This window comes from Lissotriton helveticus, chromosome 10 (assembly GCF_964261635.1).
Source record: "Lissotriton helveticus chromosome 10, aLisHel1.1, whole genome shotgun sequence".
Classification (NCBI taxonomy): domain Eukaryota; kingdom Metazoa; phylum Chordata; class Amphibia; order Caudata; family Salamandridae; genus Lissotriton; species Lissotriton helveticus.
The window spans coordinates 592,286,029-592,310,843 of NC_136071.1; the positions used below are offsets into that span (position 1 = coordinate 592,286,029).

Genomic DNA, 24,815 nt, shown 5'->3' on the forward strand with positions numbered 1-24,815 from the left:
GCGGCGGTTGTGCCTGTTCCCGCGGTCATGTTCGTCCGCGGCGGAGGGTGTTTATTTGGTACCGTCCGCTTACGGCGGTCTTTGGTGTGATCCGTCCGCCGCGGACGGTGTTTGATGTGATCCGTCCGCGACGGTCGGAGTTTCTTGACATAATTATCCTAATCGCAACCGCGGATTATCTGCGGTGCGGTCGGGAGTGTTTTTTCCGCGACCATGGCGGACGGGACACATTTCCATCCGCCATCCTAATAGGCCCCTTAATCAGCACATAACTGGGTAAAAGGTGAGTGCTAGATCCGTTATGCAAAGCAAGGTAGGACAAATGTAGGTAAAAGGTCACTTTGCTACTTAGACCTAGGTTAGGGAAGATAACAGTATTGGCAGACATCGATTGACAAGTTGACCCAGGGGAGGAGAATCAAAGAAGTTCAGTGGCCTGCAATGTTAGGAATTTGAATTCCGCCACTTCCCTTAAACTGATTTCTTGGAACATTGCTTGCCTTCAGTTAAATCTTTCTAATCCGGAGTGGTGTAAATGTATTGACTCTAATGACATAGGCCTGTTTCAATAGAGCTGGTCTACCATTCCACTCTATCGCATAGGGTTTGCTACCTTTAGTGAGGTGGCTATCTCTTCAAGGAGAGGTAGGCCCTCAGGGTGTTAAAATATGGGCCAAGACTATTCTCACTGGTATTATTAAAGAAGTCAAGCTAAGTTTGTCAGACATAGCGGGCCTCAGCCTTGTATCTCTAGTTTATATAACCTGCCGTATTTACAATATCTATTGCAGGCCTAAGGGTGGTGAACTTGAATAGGGCGTGGTTACCCTGTTATCCTCACACATGTTATGTTATGTTAAGGATTTGGTAGAGCGCAACAGCTGCCCCAGCAAAGAGGCGTCCCGGCGCTGCTAGATCAAAAAAAACAGATACTAAGGATAGTCAGACAAAGACGAGAGCCTATGGAAGTGAGAAAAGGATAGTTTTAATGGCTTTTCGAAAAGCCAACAGGTTCTCCATTCCACGAATGTGGACCGGCAAGGAGTTCCATAATTTGGCCGCTAACACCCGGAAGGAGCGACCTCCCATACGGCATAGTTTGGTTCGTGGTACCATCACCAGGTGTTGCCCCAACGAGCGCAAGCTCCGGCGGGGAAGGTACCAAGTCAGCAGTGGGCGCAATAAAACCGGTATCCCGGTTTTCAGGATTTTAAATGTCATAACAAGGGCTTTGAATTTAATCCGAGAAGCAATCGGGAGCAAATGAAGTCTTTCAATTGTTGCTCTGACAGAGCATCTGCGAGGGAGCCCGATCAGAGTTCTCGCAGCCAGATTTTGGACCCGTTGGAGTCGCAAGATCTCGGCTTTATTCGCACCCAGAAGCAGCACGCTAGCATAGTCCAAGCGAGAGATGACCATGGCTTGAACAATAAGCTGGCGAACTGTTGGCTCAAAGTACTTCAGGATTGATTTTAGGCCTCTCATCAGGCCCACACAAGTAGCTGCCACTCTCTTTGTGTGGGTCTGAAAACTGAGTGAGGAGTCCATCCATACTCCCAAGTTCTTAACAAGGGGCTTGGGCGTTGGTGTCGTGCCCACCAGCAGAACCTCTGTTTTACTAGCATTGAGCTTTAAACAATTATCTGGCATCCATTGGGCGACCGCTGCCATACCATCTCTAAACCTCATAGCTGGCGCAGATGGCCCTTCAGCTAGGGTGATAACCAGCTAGGTATCATCCGCATATGATACCAGCGCTAAGTCCCACTCTTTAGCCACAACTGCCAGGGGTTGAACATACAGATTGAACAAAGATGGACTAAGTGCAGAACCTTGCGGAACCCCCTGGCCAATTGAGTGAGACTTAGAGATGTATGTTGGTGCCGAAACCCGAAAAGATCTCTCCTCTAGGAAGGATCGGAACCACTGTAAGGCAGATCCCGTGATCCCTACCGCCTCCAAACGGTGCAGAAGAATCTCATGCGAGACCGTATCAAGGGCAGCGCTGAGATCTAACAAAATCAGCGCTGCACTCTGACCGGCATCGAGGATCAACCTTAAGTGTTCAATAGAGGCAAGAAGGGTGGACTCAGTGCTGTGGCCAGGCCTGAACCCGTTTTGCGACGGATCCAAAATGTCATTTTGGCTCATGTACTGAGAAAGGACATTATTCACATGGGCCTCAGCAATCTTGGCCACCCACGGGTGGAGGGAGATTGGCCTAAAATTTTCGGGTTTGGACGGATCCAGTAAGGGCTTCTTAATAATGGGGCTAACCCATGCCTGTTTCCAGGCCTTAGGGACTATGGCTGTGGAGAAGGACAGGTTAAGTATGGCGCCGATCGGCTGTTGAAAGTGCGCCAGGGACTCCATAAATTGCGCCAGCCTCATAGGGTCCGATGGAGAGCCCGCTTTCACTTTCCTGCATAGTTTGACTAGCTCTTCTCCAGAAATCTCTGGGATAGATGCTAGAGTGGTACCACCAGGCCTGATATCAGCAAAATCATGTGGACCAGGAAGATGCTGCGAAAAGGTCTTATAGATTTTTTTTCCACCTTTTCGACAAAAAAAGTGGCTCGTTCTTCGCATTGCTGTGCAGAGGATAGATTAGATATCCTGCATCTGGAGTTCTTTAGCTCTTGCACGATTTTAAAGATGCATTTAGTGGGGTTCGAGCTGGTTTTTATTTCCTCTGCATAGAATGCCGCACACGCAGAGCAAATCGCTTTATGATATATCTTCATTTTTGCCAGATAGATTACTTTATCTCCCTCTTTATAATCCCTTCTCCAAGTCCGCTCGGCTCTCTTGCATTGCTTCCTCAAAGCTCTCAGAGCCTCATCGTACGATGGATTTGAGATGGACCTACGCCCCTTAGTCCATTTGACTGGAATAAGAGCGTCCAAACCTCTTACAATCCAGTCACAAAAGGCAGTATACGCCGCCTTCGGGTCAGCTAAGTCTTCCAGGGAGAGCATCCCTAGGGAGGCATGGAAATCCTTCAGTTTGAGTTCATGCCAGGGCCTTTTTAGGACCCTGTTCACCTCCTCCCTCTGAGGTTGTTAAAATTGTGGGGGGTGACCTTAATTGTCAGTTTGAGCCGCTAGTTGCTCATTTTAGACTCCATTTCTCTGAGGTAGGACAAGCATGGTCTATACCTGAGCTGAAAATCACAACAGCAATCAGATGGTCCCCACTGATAGTCCTGTTAAACACCTTTACTTTAAATCTTTACATCTGGGCCTTAGAGCATTTAACGTCATGTCAAAGTCAGACAGGGAGGGAAAACATACATTTAAACGACCCCAATGATCTAGTCTTTTGGACTATCTTCTCCTGGACTTCTGACTGTAGTCTGTTTTCATAGATATGATAGTGATACCCCACACTCACAGCGCCACAAAGTGCTATCGTTAGAGCTGAAGATCCTAATACTCATTGCAGGATTTAATTATGATGAACCCTTTGACAGGAGGCAGGCCATTTCTACTAATAGGCGTTGGGTCAAATGCAGTGTGCTTTCACCCTCAGCAGAGTCATTGGTATAACATATAGAAATGTTGCTGGCGGAATAGAGGATCTCTTGTCATTATTAGAGCAGCCTCAGCAGGAGTTGGGTGATTAGACTCATTTTTACCAATGTACTCTTGCAGTTGTTCCACAATTTAAGAGAGTTTTTTTATGTAGATTCCTGCTGTTTGGGAAAGAGGCAGAAACCCCCTACTTGGTACAATAGGCAGTGTAGATCGGTAAGAGTGGTGTTGTCAATTGCCACAAAGCAGAAAGACCAATCTAAGGTTCAGGGAGCTAGAGAGGCATATGAAACTAGTATTCGGGAGGCTAAGTGAGAATGGGAAACAAAGAAGTCAGAAAGTTTGCTTACAGCAATAAAAATATGTGATTTATGCTCTTTCTGGAGCAGAGCTCCCTCTGGCAGCATGGATGGCCCTACCCGACTGAAAAACATATGCCTATGGCAGCCTGGGTCACTTATTTTTCTAATTTCTATTCTGCTTGTGAACCTAGTGTATCATCTGGTGTTGATACTTTTATACCTTGCAGTAGTGCTACCATCGTGATTAGCTCTGAGACAGTGCCACAGGTTTTATTCGGCGACACTCATCACAGCTTAGTCTTTACTCCCAAGGAAGTTGATTTGGCAATAAGCAAAATTGTTCCTCAGAAAGCCCTGAGGCTGGATAAGGTCCCAGGAGATCTCTTTCTAAATTGGCCTGAGGTGTGTATTCCTCATTTTTCACTTGTTTTTAGTGCCATACTGAGGGATGCCCCCATTCCCTCTACTTGGGCTGGGGCCGAGATCATCCTTATTTTTAGGAAGGGAGCCTGTGATATCCAGACTAATTATAGGACTATAAGCCTAATTGATTGTACTCAAAAACTCTTTGTGAGCGTCATCTTGAATGGGCTTCGAGAGAGGATGTCTGCCACACAGATACTTTCTCCTCTACTGGCTTGGTTTAGAGAACAGACTAGCACACCAGATCAGGTGTTCCGATTTCAGTTGTTATATTAGAAATTTGTTTTACTAGGGCAGGGACACTTATATGTGGTTTTCGTTGATCTTAGATCAGTCTTTGATTTGATTTCTCATACCAAGTTATGTCAGGTTCTGGCTGACCTAGGGGTACCACATCACTTATTGGATATGATCATGCATTTGCATGAAGATAACTTTGCACAAGTTAGATGCAGCCAGAAGGGAGAAGTGACAGAACATTCCTTTGTTAAAAGGGGTATGAGACATGGGTGTGTCCTTGCTCCAACTCTTTTCTAACTCTTTATTAGTGATCTAGCGATAGGGGTCATGGCCTGGAAGCCACTGATGGAGGATGTGTGAGCCTGCAGCTCTGTGTCAACCCTTCACATATCCTGTTTGAAAAGCAAGTGATTTTTTGGCAGGAGACACATCTTAAATCTAACTCCCCCAACTTTACTCTCCTTAAGAAATATGCCCAAGCATACTTTGCCTCGGCCCATGCAGCAGTGCGGGGGGTGGGCATCTTTTTATCTACAGAATTAGACTGGGAGGTGGGTAAGGTGATCCGGGATGCGGGAGCTAGGTGGATTTGGATAGAAGTCTTAGTTAATGGGGTAGCCCTAATCTTTCCTAAATATTATGGACTAATTGGGGATGACTGTGCGGCCCTAAAACAGGTGTATGATCTGCTGGTGAATGCTCATGGGTCCATAATTATGAGAAGAGATTTTAACTTAGTACACGATTTAAGCCTGGACACCTCTAATAGGGGGAAAAAGCATTTGAAACCTAAGACAGACAGACTTTTAAAAATTATAAAAGAGGATCTTGCCCTATTAGACCCATGGAGGGTAGACCATCCAGCCACTACGGAGTTCACTTGTTACTCAGCGCGATTTAAAACAGCATCTCGTTTGGATTTATTTTTGATAATTAAACATCTCGTCAGATTACTCACTGTTCTCCTCTATAATACAATTGCCTGCCCCCAAGAGAAAAAATAACAGGTGGCATTTTGATAAAACATTGCTATCGGATCAAAAATGGATTGATGAAACCCGAGATTTTATAAAGTGTTTTTTTGAGGAAAATGTGAATACGGCACCAGGTTTTATGTTGTGGGAAGCTTTTAAGGCCACTTTTAGGGGACGGGTGGTTGCATACACTTCTGATCTTCACAATTTTAAGGGAACTTTAGATTGCTGGATTTCAGGAGGCAGTGGAACGGGCTAGGAAGAAATTCTCGGGAAGATCAACTGGGGACCCGGAGGTAGAGGCACTCTAGCAGGAATTTTTAAGAGCAAAGGAGGAGCTGAAAAGTATTTTTATGCTCGAGGAAATTTATGGAAGCAAAGCTTCTCGACAAAAGGTTTACGAGGAGAGCCAGCACATCAGCACATTTTTAGCCTGGTCCACAAAAACGCATCAGAGCAAGAAGTCTATTCCACAAATTAGAGATCTTAGTACTAGGTGCCAGAAGAATGATAAAGACGAAATTGCCGAAATGTTTGTGGCCCATTTTAGTAAGATATACGTGGAAGTACAGATAGTGAACCCTCAAGCTCTTGCTAAATATTTTATGACACTCCAATTACCCATGATTAGTGAGGAGGATCGTATGCTCCTAGGTGAACCAATCACAACGAGCAATTAAGTGAAATCATTAAAAAAAATTGCAAATGAGAAGGCAAGTGGCAATGATGGGTTTCCTGTTGAAGTGTATAAATTGTTTTTAGACGAACTCGCCCCGTTCTTGATATTACTATACAATCAAACTATGAACAAAATGGAGGTCTCAGGTAGATTTAAGGAGTCAGTTGTGATTTCAATTTTAAAGAAGGATAAGGACCCTAAAGACCCAAGCTCTTACCGCCCAATAAGTTTACTAAACGTGGACTGTGAGCAATATGTGGTACATGCGGATCAAACAGGGTTTCTGCCTGTAAGACCCATGGCTGCAAATACTTTTTTCTGACCCACGCCATTGACTATTTCTCTGCTAGTAAGGAGGATGGGGCCATCTTAATGATAGATGCAGAAAAGGCATTCAATCTGGTGGATTGGCAGTCCCTCTTTTTTATTTTGGGAGAGTTTGACTTTCCACGCCACCTGATCGAGATGCTAGAAATAATTTATAGGGGAGCCACCGCAAAAATACTTATAAATTCCAAGGAGGTGGGCGAAGTGGTGATGAGGCGGGGTACTAGGCAGGGATGCCCTCTCTCTCTCCTATTATTCTCACTTTTTATTGAGCCATTGGCAATACAAATTAGATCCAATGTATCAATCCAAGCTCTAGCTGGAATGGCCAAAATTAAGTTGTTTGCTGACGACTTGATTTTGTACCTGAACCCAGAAAAATCAAACATCCAGAGAGCACTGGGAGAAATTCAGAGGTTCACAGAACTAGGGGGCTATAGGGTCAATCAGTCTAAAACGGAGCTTCTCCTATTTAATGCACAAGGATTCGAGCTTTCTGAAGGGTTAACATTTCAGTCTCTTAAACCTAATAGATATCTGGGCCTGTACGTGACAATTGACTTTATTCAACTTTTTCAGCTGAACTATTGTAGAACACTGGATAAAATAAAAAGTCTGTTAGAAAGATGGACACTTCTACCTCTGTCATTAATAGGATGATTCGCGTTGATAAAGATGTTGATCCTCCCCTTGCTGATATTTTTTATTTCTAAATCTTATGCTGAAGATTCCAATCTCGTATTTCAATGAAATGGACAAGGTGATCCGAGAGTTCATCTGGACTAAGAAAAAGCCTTGGATTAAGTTATCTATTTTACACTTGCCTGTAGATCCGGGGGGTCTTGCATTACCTCACTTGGCTACTTACTATCAAGCTGCACTACTTAGTTTAACTCCTCAGATACTGGCCCCTATTTCTAACTTTGACAATTTTTTATTTGATCTTATGTTAATGGAGAGTGCAAATAAGCTACCTGCATTCCTGCGTTCTGTGAAGTTACCAAAAAAGACAAGATAAAAGGTTGTGAGTATATTCTTAAGCCGCATGCAGCGGTTTAATACAAACTATAAAATTCCATCATGTCATGCATATTCCTCTTTACACAACCGTGAGGTATGGGGCCTTAAGCTCTTGCAATAGGGAGTTCAGGCCTATTCTAGGCCAGGTTTTTTTAAACTAGGCAATTTTTACAATGGTGCCAATTTGATAACGTGGGATGTCTTCGTAATACAATTTGAATTGCAGAGCTGTGATTTATGGGTAAGCTTTCGACAGATTACATACTTTCTCCTAACCAACTATACAGGAATAAGTGAAAGAGTTAAATTGATGTTAAAATCAGTTTTTGAGATAAATCTAATTGGTATTGGCAATTGGTATAGGTTATTATGCCAGGATATGAATAAAAACCTACTTGAAACAATGTTCCCAAAAATTGTTCAGGAAACCAATTGCTGGTGACGAGTCTGTGAGCTTGGCCACAGGACGTTGAGGGCGGCCAATTTTCAAAGAATGTCCTTCCTCTCTAGATGGGTGGCCTATTACACTCCTTCCAGACTCCAAAAATGTTTTCCTATGACACTGAATGATTGTTTTAGATGTTATCGGCCAGAGGCGGGGGATTGGACACATATATTCTTGGGAGGAGGTGTTTAGGTTTATCAGTAAATGTCTGTCAAGAGATATCCTTCCATGTGCATCGTTGGCGTTGTTTGTTTTTTCCTATGTAGTTGCCCAGCTCTCATTTTATAGTCAATCCTTTGTTTTCCTAACTATAGCAGTAACCAGATCTTAAATTTTACAGAATTGGAGATCTCAGGAAATCCCTTCATTAGCTTAATGGCTATTTAAGCTGTAGAGGACCTACACATTTGAGAGGCCTATGCGAAGAGGATTGGGGCAGTGCGGAGATTTGGGAAGACATGGGAGGGGTATGCTGCAACCACGTTTAAAAATTATACTATGTAATTCATTTTGTGACTTTAAAGATAAATGTTAACATTGTTGACCTATGGATGCTACTGTAGCAGTTAAAAGGAGGGTAGTCCCAAGGAGAGAGCTCAGGAGGTAGAATTAAATTAATTATGAAGTATCATTTCTTAAAGGAAAGACTGTAATCTCATAGGTCAGCAAGGTACGGGTGACAGGACATCATTGAGCTGCTATTCGGAATGCTGGAATTGCGCACCAGGTAAAATGGGATAAGAATCTGCATTTTTTATTAGTGTACATTTTAAATTGGTGACTCAATATTCTATAGGATTCACTCTCTTTATCATGTACAAATGGATTATGGAATGTGTTTTACTTATTGCCTATTTATAAAATGAGATTGTGGAGTTTGTAAATTGGTCTGCTTTATGTAAAGTGGTTAATTTGATTGATTGATGTAATGTGGTTAATATGTCTGCTTTGTTTTGTATTTACGCTCATTACATTTAAAAAAATTAATAAATACAAAAATACACTGGAGAGAGGTACTAGACACATGGGAAAACCCAGACTGATACCAGAGTAGAGGAGAGGACAAAGTTGACCTTTAGGCAAACAACGGACACATCACGGAAGGGACACACAAATGCCCGGCATTGGGAGGTCTCAATTAGAGAACACCAATACACTTGAGATTCGACACACCAACAAGAAAGGGTACTGACAGTGGGTTGCCCCCACTCTCCGTACACCTCCTCTCAGTGTATATAAAACATAGTGAGAGGGCAACAATGGTGGACCACCTGTAGAGCAACAACCAACCTTTCCTCCCTCCCCTACTGGCCTTATGTCCCAAGTACCCCAGCACTTGCCCTGCATCACTGATATGAACACATACCAAGGACTGCGATGGCTAACCAGTTAAGTTTGAAGTAGTTCGAATTACGTAGTTCCACATAAAATAAGGGCCGATTATACAATGGCCTCCTTCAAATGACAGTCTATAGACCATAGATGGCTCCTTGCTAGCAATACCTTGAAATCTGCAAAAGTGAGTCATAAGTTTGTATGACTCGAACAAATGTATACATCCCGAAAAATATCCACTGAATAATAATTTGCAGAACCGGGTAATGTACGAACACGTAAACAGTAGCATGTATGTATGTATTGATGCCACAGACATAATGTAATGTAGTGATACAATATGCCCTGATGAGTGTAATTACTTTTGATGAATATGAACAGAAAGGCAATAAAAAAATAGTTGAAAAAAATTAATGATCTAGTGACCTTTGTGGACCTTTATGATTCTGATGCACCGCCGCTCGCAAACAACGGGATACTGGCCGTGATGTTTCCTAATGATATGTTCCTTATTCAAAATCTCCTAAGTTACTCCAAAAACTCCTACACAGATTTCAAACCTTTTGCAATCTTAGAAGTCTGGACATCAACTTTGATAAAACAAAAAAAAGGTTTTTAATCCTTGTATGACTATGAGTAAGTAAGTAAAGTAAGTAAGTACATTGATTTGTTGATTAATTAAAATAATTACAAAAAAGTACACATCTGAAACAAAATCTGATTGAGCATATACAGATACAGTTCGTTTTTTTATGATCAAAGTACGGTCCGCAGCATAACCCTAACATAAGTTGATCAACAATAATTTAACAAGTAGCCAGAATCCATTAGCAACAAAAGATAAGGTGCATTGTGCATATAGCACCAAAACTAAAGTGCATTATGCTAGTAGCGAATATTAAATCCTTTTTTATTTGTCTACAATGGTTAGCAGCAAAAAGATAAAGTGCATTGTGCTTACGGCACCAAAACTAAAGTTCAAATAATAACAATTTTTCAATTACAATCAGCAGCAGAAGAAAAGTGCAAATAATAATAATTTTTACAATTTGTCAATAACAGTTAGCAACAGAAGAAAAAGTGCATTAAACTTTCAGCATCAAAACTAAAGTGCCTTATGCTAGCAGCAGAACGTTACAACTGACTCTATTAGTTTATAATGCTGCATAATATACAATGCACCAACAGGAAAAAAATGCATTGTACCAACCTCTATGATCATAGAATCTGATTATACATAAAGTGCCAGCCACAATTATAAAATTACCTTTAAAATACAACATTGCAAAGGGTAAACTACAACATAACTTGTAAAGGCAGCAAGGAATACACAGATTCAAAATAGATTAAATACTCAGCAAAATACCCCACATACTCTTTAAGAACATTACAAAATCATTATATCATAACCATAACAGATATATCATTTGCTTAGGATGTCTACTCTATGTAATTTCTTTTCAGCTAAAAAACTAAACTCAACAAATTGATGTATAATGCAAATATTGACACCTCTTAAACATAATATAATAGCGGTCATACAAGTTGTAACTCCCAATTCCCTGACAATAGGCTTCAAGACAATCTTCAACTCCTGCAACATTTTTGGGCATAAAGTTATAATGTGATTTAAGGTTTCATCACACATCCCACAAAGCCTGCAAGTATTCGACAACCATTTAATCTCCCATTTTGGGCTTCCGTCTTTAGTTGGATATATCCCAAACCTTAATAGCATACATTTATTTTTAATCAGAGGTTTTAAATGAAATAGCAAATAAGGTTGGGCTAACAATTTATCAAAAGAGTTAGCTATAGACCAGAAGTGATTTTTTTTCCTCAGTTCGTCTTTATCTGTTATATTAGACAGCGAGACAGCCGTTTGGTTAATTCATTTTTATAAACCATTTTACTCCTCACTTCATCTACTAAATTTGGGCATTCAAAATTGCATAAACACTCAGAAAAATAAACCTGCCAACTACTCGAATATTCACCTTTTGAAATCTCAAGCCAGCACATATTTGCTAATGTTTCCTCTTCAGTTCGAGATAGTGCCAATAGAGATTTTAGATATGTGGATTGTCTGGCCAAGAAATGTTTCTTTAGACCAAATTCCAATCTTAAATTGGCACGAGTAATATATCTGGGAATCCTAAAAACTGATTTATACGTCCTTACTTCTATGTCATCAAGCAGTTTCGCATCCTTGCCCCGAAAGATAGTAGAGCCGTAGTCCAAAGATGGAATTAACTTTGCTTTCAAGACCTTCAGCAAGTGATCGTAATTAGGACATAATCACTTATCCCTCAGTTTTCTTAATGCAAAAGCGAGCGAGGTACCTTTGACTTCGAGGTTATTAAAATGCTGCCTAAATGATAAACCATCGTCAAATGTGATTCCCAAATATTTGTAAGTTTTTACACATTGGATAGCCAAACCATTAATATTCCATTCCTTTACTCCCCGTTTACCTTTTCCAACTGTCATTATTTTTGTTTTTTTTGTGTTTATTGTTAAACCATTTTGTGTAACATATATGTAAAAAGAATCTATTAATCTTCTTAACCCTATAACAGTTTGGCTTAATAAAATGGTGTCATCTGCGTATTGTAAATATTTGATCTCTTTACCCAACACCTTAGGGGAGTGAGACTTAACATCAATAAAATGGGCTGGGAGATGAGACATAAAAAGATTAAAAAGGCAAGGAGCCAAAACACATCCTTGTTTTAAGCTGAAATTAGTTTCAAGGCGACGTGTCGTATGTCTGCCGTCGCCTATTTTGATCTGTACCCAAGTGTTGGAGTATAAAAGTTTAATCATTTTTGAAAGTGTTTCAGATATACCCTAGTTATAACTTCAACCAAAGAATATTTCGGGGGACAGAATCAAAGGCTGCTTTCAAGTCTATGAAACAGATGTATATTTTTTGTTTCCGACGTTTGGCTCTTTCACCTAATAATGTAAATAAAATAAAATTAGTAAGAGTTGATTCTTCTCCCTTTCTAAAACCAGTTTGTAGATTTGGAATCAGGTCCGCTCTTATAACCCACAATGCCAATTCGTCTAACAAACAACTTGCAAATATTTTCGCATCTACATCTGTAAGTGTTATTAAGCGATATTTTGCAGGATTGCGCAGGGGGCCAATTTTATAAATTGGCTGAATAATACTTCCCTGCCATGATTCCGGAATGCGGACGGATTTAAGCACATCATTAAACAGGAGCGTTAATAGCTCTGGCCAGTTCTTTATCTTGACTTCAAAAATGCCGTTTGGGATTCCGTTAGGGCCAGGCGCACCATTAGATCTAATCTTGATTAATACTTTTTTTACTTTATCAACCGACCATGGCACAAAGTTAAGGGAACTTAGTGAATCACAAATACTCGAGTGTGGTCCCCCATCTACTGACTCAGGTTGGCAATGATGTCGATAACATTTACCATCATCGCCCCGTGGGGATTGAGGAACAGTTTTCAAGTAATTAAAAAAGTTTACCCAACTTAATTCATCAACATTGGCACTGTTACTTCTAAAATTACCATTTTCAAGGTTATTAATAATACACCAGCCTAGCCGTGAGTCTGTAATACTATGAAACCAAATCCTACTCTTATGGGGTCCTTCTTGGAACGTGTTTGTACCTTTGAGTATGTGGGAGTCACCCTTACTGAACATTTTAATTGGCAACCACATGTAGAAGGAGCAGGCTTAGGTTAGAGCAAACTTCTGGGGGTATTGTAAAACTGTCCAAGAGTTTACCCTTTTATCCCATTTCTCCTGCATTACAGGTTTACACCTGCTTCCGCCTTATATGATGCACCGCTTTAGGTTTATAGGGATGTGTTTACTCTTGGGCTAGTGGAAAATTGCTTTATGTGAGAGTTAACAGGTTTTCCGATTCCCCTCCCCATGCTCCCCCTAAGTATGGATATGGTACAAAAAATATAATTGCTGTGATTGGCCTAGGACCTATTTTAAATTGAAAGAGATTTTGGTCTATCCCCGAATTGGCTGTTTATCAATCAGGTATGTTGGAGATATAATGCAGTCTATTGAAAATAACACACCCAGGCAAGCAACCTAGATAAACAACGTGATGAGACCCAGACAATTGAAAATGACATGAAACAGCAAAATAGTATCTGTTTTTAGAAAATTCTTAACGTTTTAATAATTATCATATACATATGAATAAAAAAGTTTTACATACAAAATTTTTATACATAATAAAAGTACATTGCATGGACAACAAATTATATAAAAAAATATTTTAAAATGGTGCAAATGAGGTAACGACGAATTCTTCTCTACGCGTTTCGACAACAACAAGTGTCTTCGTCAGGAAATTACCATCAAGGGACTTTTGAAACAATCTGACATGGGCACGGACGCTGGTACTGTAGAACAATCACTGATATGTGTTGTCTAGTGAGTAGTGGCCCCTGTATTTTAGAATGTTTTGTGGCAGCACAAGTCCAAGCATGTGGGAATATATCACATTTATAGAGTTCTCTTGTCGTGGTTACCAGGGACATGTGTTTCTGCTTTTTTGTTTCCATTCTGACTTTTGAGTTACACAGCCACTGTATTAAGTACATGTTGGCTTAAATGAATACATGTTACATACAATTTTGTATATATTTTTATCTTTATCTAGTGCATGGCCTCTTTATCCTGAGCGAGTGCCAGGCGAGGTGAGGTCGTTCCCCCCAACATTGATGGGTGAGTGGATTATACTAATGGGGATACATCCAGTATAACACATCAGATGCGTTTCTTTGATTTTGACACTTGCTCTGTTTTGTGTATATCCTTTTTGTTTCCTGTTTCATAGGAGAGGTTCTGAAATTGAGATATGAGACTACTTCACAACTGGTAGGTCTACATAATCTACACTGATTATCACGCCTTGTGGTAAGTGTTGCAGTAGTGCACATCATAGGTCCTGATGAAAGCCCGTGTGGGCTGAAACATGTCGACCAACCCAAATCATTGATGAATAGTAATTCTTTCCATACTATTTTCACTCTGTTTTTAAACATGCCGTCTTGATGGTCGCACCTATTAAAGCTTTCTTAAGACATCAAAACAGGCATTTTTATATCACCACTAATTTTGTTTATAAACTTTACACCTTCTGAGCACTGCAACTTGCCCCTTCAGCCTAAAAAATCTAATCTTCCGGTTGATGGTCTTTTCTCACGATCCGACACTAGCAATCCTCAAGAAACCATCTTTCTCAAACAAACCCAGATGATGAAGCTCCGCCAATGGGTGGGCTGATGGATACTCTTTCTTTTGTTTTAATTTCTTTTGTTTTGATCACTCATTTCTCTCTCCTATGTAACCTTTTGGATAACCTCTTGGTATTTATGAGTCCGTATACCACAAATAGGTACCGACCATAGTAAAATTTCATAAGACTCTTGGTATCTTTCGTGTGTTATTGTATAGTTCAGTTGGGGGACAAGATACAAGCAGGTCTATAAATATTTATTCCCCTGGGACCCTTTCTCATATTCTGGTTTCTGGTATGATTTAAAACAACCAAATTAGTACTTTTTATAATAAAGGTTTTATATTGTCATTACATTTTTACTATTCTAGTTTTAATGATGTTTTTCTATTTTATTGCATATCTGTTTTTAAATTTTATTATTGCTATGGCATTTGATTTTTCATCTAATTGTAACACGTTTGAAGTTTGAACTTTGCATAATGTCAAATAAAGTTTTTGTAAACAAAAAAACGACTACCCAAGAATGATATTACAACATCTTTATTCTTTACACCAGCCAGAGTAACACATTTTAGCACAGTGTAAGGTTGCTCTTCAAAATAATGGGGTGGTGTTTTATGATAACAGAGAATAACACTATTCCAAAGATATCACTTTACAGCAGATGTTTTATTTACATTTTTCATATAACACACATTTCTAAAAACTCTGTTTCATTCAACTGTGTAGGTAATCATTGGCACATCAATGCCCTGCCAAATGCACTCAACTTCATCTGAGAAATGGTCCAAGGGCTCCGATGGCCACACTCCCCATGTGACAGAGACACCCATCTATGAAGAAATTACAAAAAGAGGATTACACACACTGGAAATTGAATGAGTCAAACGTTAATATAAAAAACAAACCGGTGCAAAGTGACACTGATTTTATTTTGTTTTTATTTTTCCTTTAACCTCTTTGTAGTTTCATACAGGTAAGGCAACTCAAGTAATACGGGCACTTTACAGAGAAATCACACAGCATTCGAAGGAAATGAAGAGGAATCCAGGCTAGGAACAAAATTAGTATAGATGACAATCAGTGAATGGGAACGGGTTGCAACGATATATGCTGCACTATTTGAATGTTGAAGGAAATACATGAATACAGAAAATAGGGACAGCTTCGTTAAAAAGCATTCTAAAACAATCTATGAAGAAATTAACGAAAGCAATATACGGTTGTACAACTGAATATTGACATCAACAATATTGTGGCACAAGACCATCTCAGATAGAATATCAATTGCCAAAATACATGGAGTTAAACATAGAAAATCTAGACTGACCAGATTTTCAGAAGAAAAACCAGGACAACCATTGACATCAAAATAGTTCCTTTGTATCTTGTGTTATCCAGAATCCAAGGAAGCATTGTCAGTGTTTTTTGGAGAAAGCATTTGAGCAGTTCTTGTTGAACCTCTGTTATGTGAAAATCTAGACTGACTTATTTGGTAGGCTGACCAGATTTTCAGAAGAAAAACCGGGACAACCATTGACATCAAAATAGTTCCTTTGTATCTTGTGTTATCCAGAATCAAAGGAAGCATTGTCAGTGTTTTTTGGAGAAAGCATTTGGGCAGTTCTTGTTGTACCTCGGTTATGTCCTGGTTAGATACTTTTGGTGACTTTAACAGAATCTACTAATGCATGTGATAGCTCAGAATCAATTAACACAGATACATCATCGATTACAAATATTTACACTGTTTACTTACAATTTGATCTGACAGAAGACATTTCTACTATGAGGGTAGGCTTACATGTCTTGCATTAGTCACTGCTTACATTGTTTTATTCATACACATTAAAAAGCCCCTTCTTACTGTAGTTGGAACAGGGTCTACATTTACAATTTCTCTGTCAATTATGAACAATGGAACTACGTCATAGGTGAGCTAATATAATTGCTGCACAAGCCCCTCTCTCAGTACTACTTCTTAAAGTTCCCTTCGATGATTACATGAGCTCTGGCAAAGAGCTCAAGGTGTCTCTCGACACACCTAAAGCTTGCAGATGCCGGGTGGAAATATCCTCTTTCCAACTGATGGTACTATGAATATAGTACTATGTGGTAACTGACTACATCATGCGGACCAGTTTTTACTAATGGTGAAAAACAATTCTACATGGTTTGTAACCTACTAAAGAGAAACAATATAGTAGGCAAGGTTTGACCCAGCTGTGTTTATACATGTGTTTTTGTGGCATTGAATTGTCAAGTGTGAAAAGTTTGCACATATTCCTCTCACTGCGATTCCTAAAACACATTTTGCACTGTTTCAGCTCATCCCAGGAGTATAGCGGATCCATTTTGTAAACTTTCATAATACTCCTGTAGGATTACACTTCTTACAGACAAAAGTCTGCGATGCAGGAGTAATTATTAAGCATGGGCAGAGTTCGTGGAGTTTATGCGGAACTCCGCGAAATCCCCAAAAAATTCAGCCACGCTACACGAAGCTCAACAAGTGATGGAATGACTTAGAAAAATACTGTTTTAGGTAATTTTCAGCCCCGTGTGTTTATCCGCACTATGAAATTATTGCGAGCGGCACCATGCACAGCGTAAGCTAGCGCTTCTTCCTTTCTGCTGCTCGAGTACATTTTTGACTCGAGCAGCAGCTTCCTCAACGCAACTGGACGGTTTCTTTAAACAAGCGGTTGTGAGCATAAGCGGCTACTCGCATTGAGAAATCCGACTGCCCACATTGAGAAATCTCTTCCTGGAAGTGATTTCCCTCCCTCACGCTCACCAACTTGACGTGTAGGTAGGGGTAGGCCACAATTGGAACAGTGGAGTAAGGCCACTGATGCCCATAGTTTTTGTGAAACTACGGGTCACAGCATCATTGGAGCAACATCAATGGAGCAGCTTCCAGACACAAAGACCAGATGGGCCAGGTCATAGTGCTTCTCAGAAAGAATAGGCAATTCATGGGTAACAAAACCAGTTGAAGAGGGAGCACAATGACCTGATAGAAATACAGATATCTGTTTTATGCTCTCTGTCTGGGGGTGGTGCAGGATGGGTGAAGTACAATTTGAGAGTCACCTACCCCTTTCTATGGAACTTCAACATCAAGCAACACTTCACCAGACTCTCCTCCATGAAAAGCGAAGCCATGCATACCCTGGAGTGAGTCACCTGTCATTACCTCAGACTCTTCAACTGTGGACACATCAGTGCCTCCTAGGAAGGGTGCTTCAGCTGGAGCAGTGGGAAAGGATCCCACCAAGACCTCCACCAAGAGACGCAAGTCCTTATTTCCTTCTGTGAAGAACTACCATTCACTCTTGGGACAATTTTTGCAACAGATTTGCCTTGCAATGAAAGCATGAATTTTGAACATTGTTGTGAGCAGCTGGCCTGTTATATGATGTCCGCTAATGTAAGTGGGCACCTAGCACCAGTCCAGAGAAACCCTATGGTGATTTAGGAGATCTCCGACAACCTTAGACAACTATCCAAGTGGTAGCTGTGGAGAGAAGCCTTCAGGCTCAGTTTGTAGAGAAGGAGTGTAAAGCAGCTTGTTTTACCGGAATGCAATCATATAGATAGATTAAATGAAAAAGAACCACACATAGTATTTATAAAGATATGTATTTATTATATAACACTATCTAGTACATTACAGTAACTCCCACATGGAGATAGACACAAAGCACACAATACTAAAGCAAAGAAACCACAGTAAATAGCACTAATACACAGTAGGCCCTGGGTGGGGACCAAACCATATACTAAGAAAGTGGTATAAGAAGCACGACTCGAGTCAAGACAATGTCGAGAGGATGTAGAATTGCTGGGGACCCACCGAACCACCCAAGGTAAGTAGTTCAGTTCAGTTCAAATAACTTTATTCGATCGAATCATAAAAGTTTACTATATACATTAAAAATAAAACAAAATAAATGCATGGTAAAATTTTGTCCACAGGGCAAAGAAGCTACTACCATTCTGCAACACATTTATGCAAGATGCAAAATATTGAAAAAAGCCCTAAAATCTCTAAAAACTTAAATTCATGTTAAGATTCATAGCGTTTCCTGATTAAAAAAGCAATTCTAATGAAGTTAAGCACAGCACTGCAAATAACAGCAGTAGATAATGACCACAAATAATGAAAACCCTCCTGTTAAGAGCGGGGACGGATTTCTTTAAAATTGACTTGATAAAACATGCCCTTGGGTCTTTATAAAGTGTGCAAAACAGCATAAAGTGCATGGGACTCTGATGGGCTGAATTATTGCAAGGACTGGGGGTTAGGCTCTGACACCAGCCCGCATGTTTAGGAATAGCCACAAGAAAGTGCAATGTGCAAAGTCGGAATCTAGTCATAAGGAAACGCGAGTGAACATGCATTGTAAAAGACAAATAAAATTGCAATTGGCTTTGAGACTTACAAACTGGTGTTCCATTATCCTGATTAGACATACATAGTTCAGTTCAGAAAGCTTTTTTTATGACCTGTTTCATGTTTGATTGGATGCCCTGAGGGTTATCATAATAATTTTCCAAGCCTATTTTATAAAAGGTATCTTTAACATAACAAGGCCAATGGAGTGACATTGCATTATCAAGATTCACACAGTCTCTGAAAATACTCCTTGAGAATAATAGGTCCTCCGAAGTCTAGATTTTACCCCATAAAATCAATGGGGCAATATTTATCCTATCTTTCACAAAATCCATACCTACTTCAGAGTGGCAAAAACTTGTTGGAGAACTGCGGGGAATCATAAATAATATTTATAAGACTTTATTCTCTAAAATCTGAATCTGGAAACTTGTATGGTAACCCCATACTCCTGCCCCAAAGGTGGTTACCGATAGACATTTTACTTTATATAGGGTTAACATTTCAGCTACCCGCTTATGTCCAAGCATACTAGCAAAGCGAAAAAGCCCCTCTATTGTTCTGCTGGTTAGTTGGATCCTAGCCACAATTAGGTGTTCCCAATCACATTATCATAGAGGTTGAGACGCGGGGGACGGAGGAAGGAACATGGCGGCGGCAGGCTAACGGCTGCTGCGAGGCTCTGTGTAGTGGCGGTCTTTACATATTGAGAGTATGGATAACTGCATTTAAACAACTGGTGAGGCGGATGATTACTTCCTTACCGATTTTCGGTGTGTGCCGCTGAGTTTTTTCCCGATTTCTTTGCTTTGGAGGTTGGAATTGCGGCAACCACGGGAGCGCTAGGACCCTGCGCTAGGACCCTGCCGTGATGCGAGAACGGCGGTACGCAACAGAGCAAGAGACTGGGCAGCTGTATCGAATCTCAAGCAACGAATGCATTGAGCTACAGAAACAGGTCAGAAGCAGCAACTACCCGTTTGCAGCGGAGAGAACTGAACCCAGCAGACCCCGGGTAAGCTGTTACGATATATGGCTGCGCTCGAGAATAGCATTTCTGCATCGAGCGAAAGCTCCAGTGTGCCGGGATATCTTCACAGCAGCTCTTAAAAGTGGCATAGTGGCATTTAAAGGGGGAGACTGTATGGAGGCAGACAATTGCACAATAGTCCCCCAAAACGATAGTACTAGTGCAATAGAAGCCACTAAGAAAGGAGAAACTTCAGAGGGGGCCGCCTCTGTTGATCATCACACAAAACAAGCCATAAAACAGGACACCATTATTAAAGAAAAACGGGGAGAAGTAAGGAGCCGCTATCAGTTACGATCAAAACAAGAACTTAAGAAGAAGGGGGTTCTGAATTCTATTGACTCTGCTGAGAGTAGTGGTTCGATACCGATACCTATCTCGCCCCACAAACAAAATAGGAAAGGGGGGCCAAAAGAGGTAGGTCATCCAAAGGGATAAAGTAAACGCAAGTACCTAGAGGGACTCCCTCGTTAAAAAGTTACTTTAAAATAATGGAACAGGCGTTGAACTCCAAGGAGAGCACCATAGGAACAGTGGGGGTTGACACAGGCTCAAATGTAACTGAGAAGCCCATAATGGATGAAATCACTAAGTCCAATATAGTATCAGCCCCCTCACTCCTTTCTACATTTCCTTTAAGCAATAAGTATGCTATTTTGGATTTAACCCATACTGGGGAGGGATTAGAGGTGGTTGCACAGAAAATCTCAAGGCAGAACCTAGAGTTAGACGCAGATATCCCACCGAATGATGTACAAACAGTACAAACTGTTCCCCCTTCTTTGGAAGAATCTGTGACTTTAAATCCTGCTGAAACTATTCTATTCTATTCTGGGTTTGGTAAAGCGCAACAGCTGCCCCAGCAAAGGGGCGTCCCGGCGCTGAGAGAAGTTACAGACCCTACCAGGAAGAGGAAGGGGGGGGCAATGGAGAGCTAACCGGAAGGAAATAGGAGGGTCTTGATGGCTTTTCGAAAAGTAGGAAGGCTGTCTAGGGAACGGATGTGAAGGGGCAGAGCATTCCATAGCTTGGGTCCCAGGACCCTGAAGGAGCGACCTCCAGTGCGGCAAAGCTTTGCACGGGGAACACTCAAAAGGAGCTGGTTAGAGGAGCGCAGATCGCGACCAGGAACGTACGGGCTAATGAGATTTTGTAGAAGAGTGGGACTTCCCTGTTTGAAGATTTTAAAGATCGTAATGAGAGCTTTAAATTGAATTCTGAAGCCAACGGGCAGTATCGTTAGAACACCTCTACCTCTACCTAACTCAGATTTGGGAAAGCATGGCCCAACCCCTCATCTCGATGGGGCAGTTGGACTGTATGGAACGGAAAAAGAAGAGGATAGACTTGGTTCTCTATTTCATACATTGAGGGACGATTTACTGGGAAAGTTTGAGATTTCTGAGAAGAATCAGAGGGGTTTACATGATAGATTTGACCTCCTGGAGGCTAAAATTGAAGGCATTAATGCCAGAACTAGTGTCCTAGAAGGTAAAGTGACAGCCCTCTCAGAGACTTCAAAAGACAACTCTAAGGATATAGATGCCTTAAAAGCGCAGAATCGTACCTTAACAATGGATCTGGAAAGGTTGGAAACTCAAAGTCGACGTAATAATCTGAGGATCCTCAAAATTCCTGAAGGAGCAGAAGTTGAGGACATAAAGGGGTTCGTGTGCAGACTGTTTCGTGAGGATATCTTAAAGGACCGACCGGATATCAACCTGGAAGCTGAGATCCAGCGAGTACACAGGGATCCATTTAGGCTACACCCTGATCGTAAAGCACCCAGGAAGATTCTGGTGTATTTCCAAACTTATAGTGTCAAAGAATTGATCCTGAGCAGATGCTTAGCACGTACTACTCTACATTTTCGGGCCAACCCCTATCAGATAAGATCAAATATAGGTGGAAAACCGCTCAAAGACTGTGGGAGCTTGGCTCTAGGATGCCAGAATTGCGTTCAATGGGGGCGCAGGTACAAATGAAATTTCCAGCTCTCCTCAAAATAATGTGGACAATAAAATGTTCACCTGTCACTTCCCAGAAGAAGTTGACGATATATTAGCTAAAATGAAAGACTAGATAGTTATCTCTTTTCCTAAACTAAACTCTTAGAGAATGGTTAAATAATAAAGTGGGGGAAAGGGAGATGGAGGGGGGGAAAATAAATAAATAAATAAATAAATAAAAAACGGTGGAAAAAAAGGGTGAGGTGATAAAAAAAAAAAAAAACATAACAAAGACCAATGATTAGTTACACGTACATGTAAGCGGGGTGTCAAGGGTATAGGGCCTCCTAGGGCGTATTATGTGGGGTATATTATGGCCCTAACGAAGTCAATGCTTGCTTTCTACAAAACCTAGGAAAATATATGTTACAGCATACAATTCCAGTCATATTAGAGGGTGATTTTAATTTATTGCTAGATCCCCAAGTAGATCGCACTTTGAAAGCCAAATATAACCCTCCAAAAAAATCCCTTTTAGTTTTAAAAAATATTATGAAAGACTATACATTATTTGATGCCTGCAGAGTTAAACATGGTACCCAAAGAGAATATTCTTTTTACAGCAAAAAGTACCGCTAGTTTTCAAGAATTGATTTCTTTTTGTTAGACCAATCTTTCTTAGCAAATATTTCTTCTATCTCCTATATCCCAGTGGGCCTGTCAGATCACTCTGCGGTTGAGTTAAAAATAAATATCAAAAATAATATCTTAGAATATAGGTGGACACTTGACAGGACCATCTTATTAAATGATGAGTTCAGGAATAAAATTAAGGAAAATTCAATGGAATTCTTTAGGTTTAATGACAATACCGCCTCAGACCATATTATATGGGACACATTCAAGTCCTACATAAGAGGAATATATGGCTCCCAAATGACTTTAAACAGGAAGCTTAAAAAAGAAAGAGATATTCAAGAGCTTAACTTAATTAAAATAAAAGAACAGCAACTCCATTCCGCTGCCTTGGATGATAGAGTCAGTATTCCAAGACTTGAGAAGGAAATACTAGAGCTACAAACGAACTTTAGAACAAGAGCGGAAAAAATACTCAAAGATAAATGGGAAGTAAGTAAGCTACGCAATTTTGAATATGGAGAGAAATGTGGGCCATTGCTAGCGTGGAAGGCCAGGACGGAGAGGAGCAGGAACAACATTAAATCCTTAATACAGCGTGGGACTGGAGCATCCTTAACAGAAGATACAGAGATTAAAAGGGAAGCCCGAACTTTTTATGAAGAACTATACCAAGAGAAGACCAATCGGCCGGTGGGAGAACTGGATAACTGGTGGACCCTAAGAGAGTTGCCACAGTTGAGTGACACAGATAAAGCTTTCTTGATTAAGGAGATAACAGAGGGAGAGATCAGGTCACAATTGAAAAAGATGACTAGAAATAAGGCTTCCGGCCCTGATGGACTCCCGATAGAGGTCTATAAAGATATCGTCGAAGAAATTCTAGCCCCACTACAGAGACTCTTTAACAAAATATTCATTCATGGAACAAATCCCGTCTTCTTGGCTAGATGCCACAATTTCTTTGATAGCCAAACCAAACAAAGATCCGGAAAAAATAGAGTCGTACCGCCCTATCTCGCTTTTGAACTCAGATTCAAAAATATACTCGGGTATCTTGGCGTCCAGGCTTGCTAAAGTTATAAAATCAATCATCCACCCTGACCAGAGGGTATTTATACCAGGCCGTCAATTAAATGAACTCACCTTTCAAGTAACCGGAGCCATAGATATCGCAATTGAGAAGAAGATACCGCTCACTATCGTAGCAATAGGCGCGGCTAAAGCGTTCAATCAAGTGAACTGGCTCTTTCTATGGAAGTCGATGATAAAATTTGGCTTCCCAGAGATTTTTGTTAAGGGAATTGAAACCTTGTATAGGGGCCCGAGAGCTAAGATCTTAGTAAATGGTAGTCTGTCTGACTGGTTGAACATTTTAAGAGGGACAAGGCAGGGTTGTCCCCTATCTCCTCTTTTGTTCGATATATATATTGAGCCTTTTGTTTGTTCCTTAAGACAGGATCCAGTTATCAAACCATTCAAAATAGGAGATTTAATATTCAAGACTGCCCTATATGCAGACGAACTCCTCCTCTATACATCGAATCCAGTGGAAGCAATACCCAGATTATTTAAATTGGCTGAGGATTTTGGTACAGTATCTGGGTATAGTATTAACAGAGATAAAACTGATATAATGTGCTGGAATAACCCTGTTCCTATCCCAGAAGCAAAATCTAAAATCAGATACCTTGGGATCCAACTCACTCAAAATTTGGAAGATACCCCTAAGACCAGTTGGGTAACTGTAATAAAAGAGGTAAAAAAACTCTTGACTAGGTGGAACACCCTGCCCTTAAATATCTACGGCAGGGTGAATTTAATTAAAATGGTAATCTTGCCAAAGGTAACGTTTCTCTTCAATTCCATTCCTTTAATCTTTAATAAAAAAAGATATCCTTAACCTGCAAGGAAGGATAGGTTCTTTTATTTGGGACACAAAATCTCCCAGAATAGCTTGGAAGAAGTTGAGGAGAGGACTGAAACTCGGGGGTTTGGCACTTCCAGACTTACTTCTTTATTGCTACGCCTTCCAATTCAAAAATGTTAGACTTCTAGCCAATAAGCAGGACTTTACTTCAGACGGTAGACTCTTCCAGGCTATGCTATTAGACCTTCCACATAGTGCAGATTTCTTCTTGTTTAAGTTTGGTGATCCAATTTTTTTTTTTTAAATTAGCCTGAAGCTTTTAAGGACAGCCCTAGACAATTGGAAACAGATTCGTAAAATATTAGGCATTCCTTACTACCACTCTCAAGCCCCAATTTGGG

General features: G+C 40.5%; 1 protein-coding gene across 1 annotated transcript in view; it reads right to left on the reverse strand.

Moving 5' to 3' along the window:
- Positions 1 to 15,177: 15,177 nt before the first annotated feature.
- LOC144785417 (UPF0764 protein C16orf89 homolog) overlaps positions 15,178 to 24,815 on the reverse strand; it is a 714,167-nt gene continuing 704,529 nt past the window's right edge. Inside the window, exon 8 of the mRNA XM_078664336.1 lies at positions 15,178 to 15,360. Coding sequence (XP_078520462.1) covers positions 15,299 to 15,360 — 62 coding nt within the window. The 3' untranslated portion in view covers positions 15,178 to 15,298. The remainder of the gene's footprint in view (positions 15,361 to 24,815) is intronic.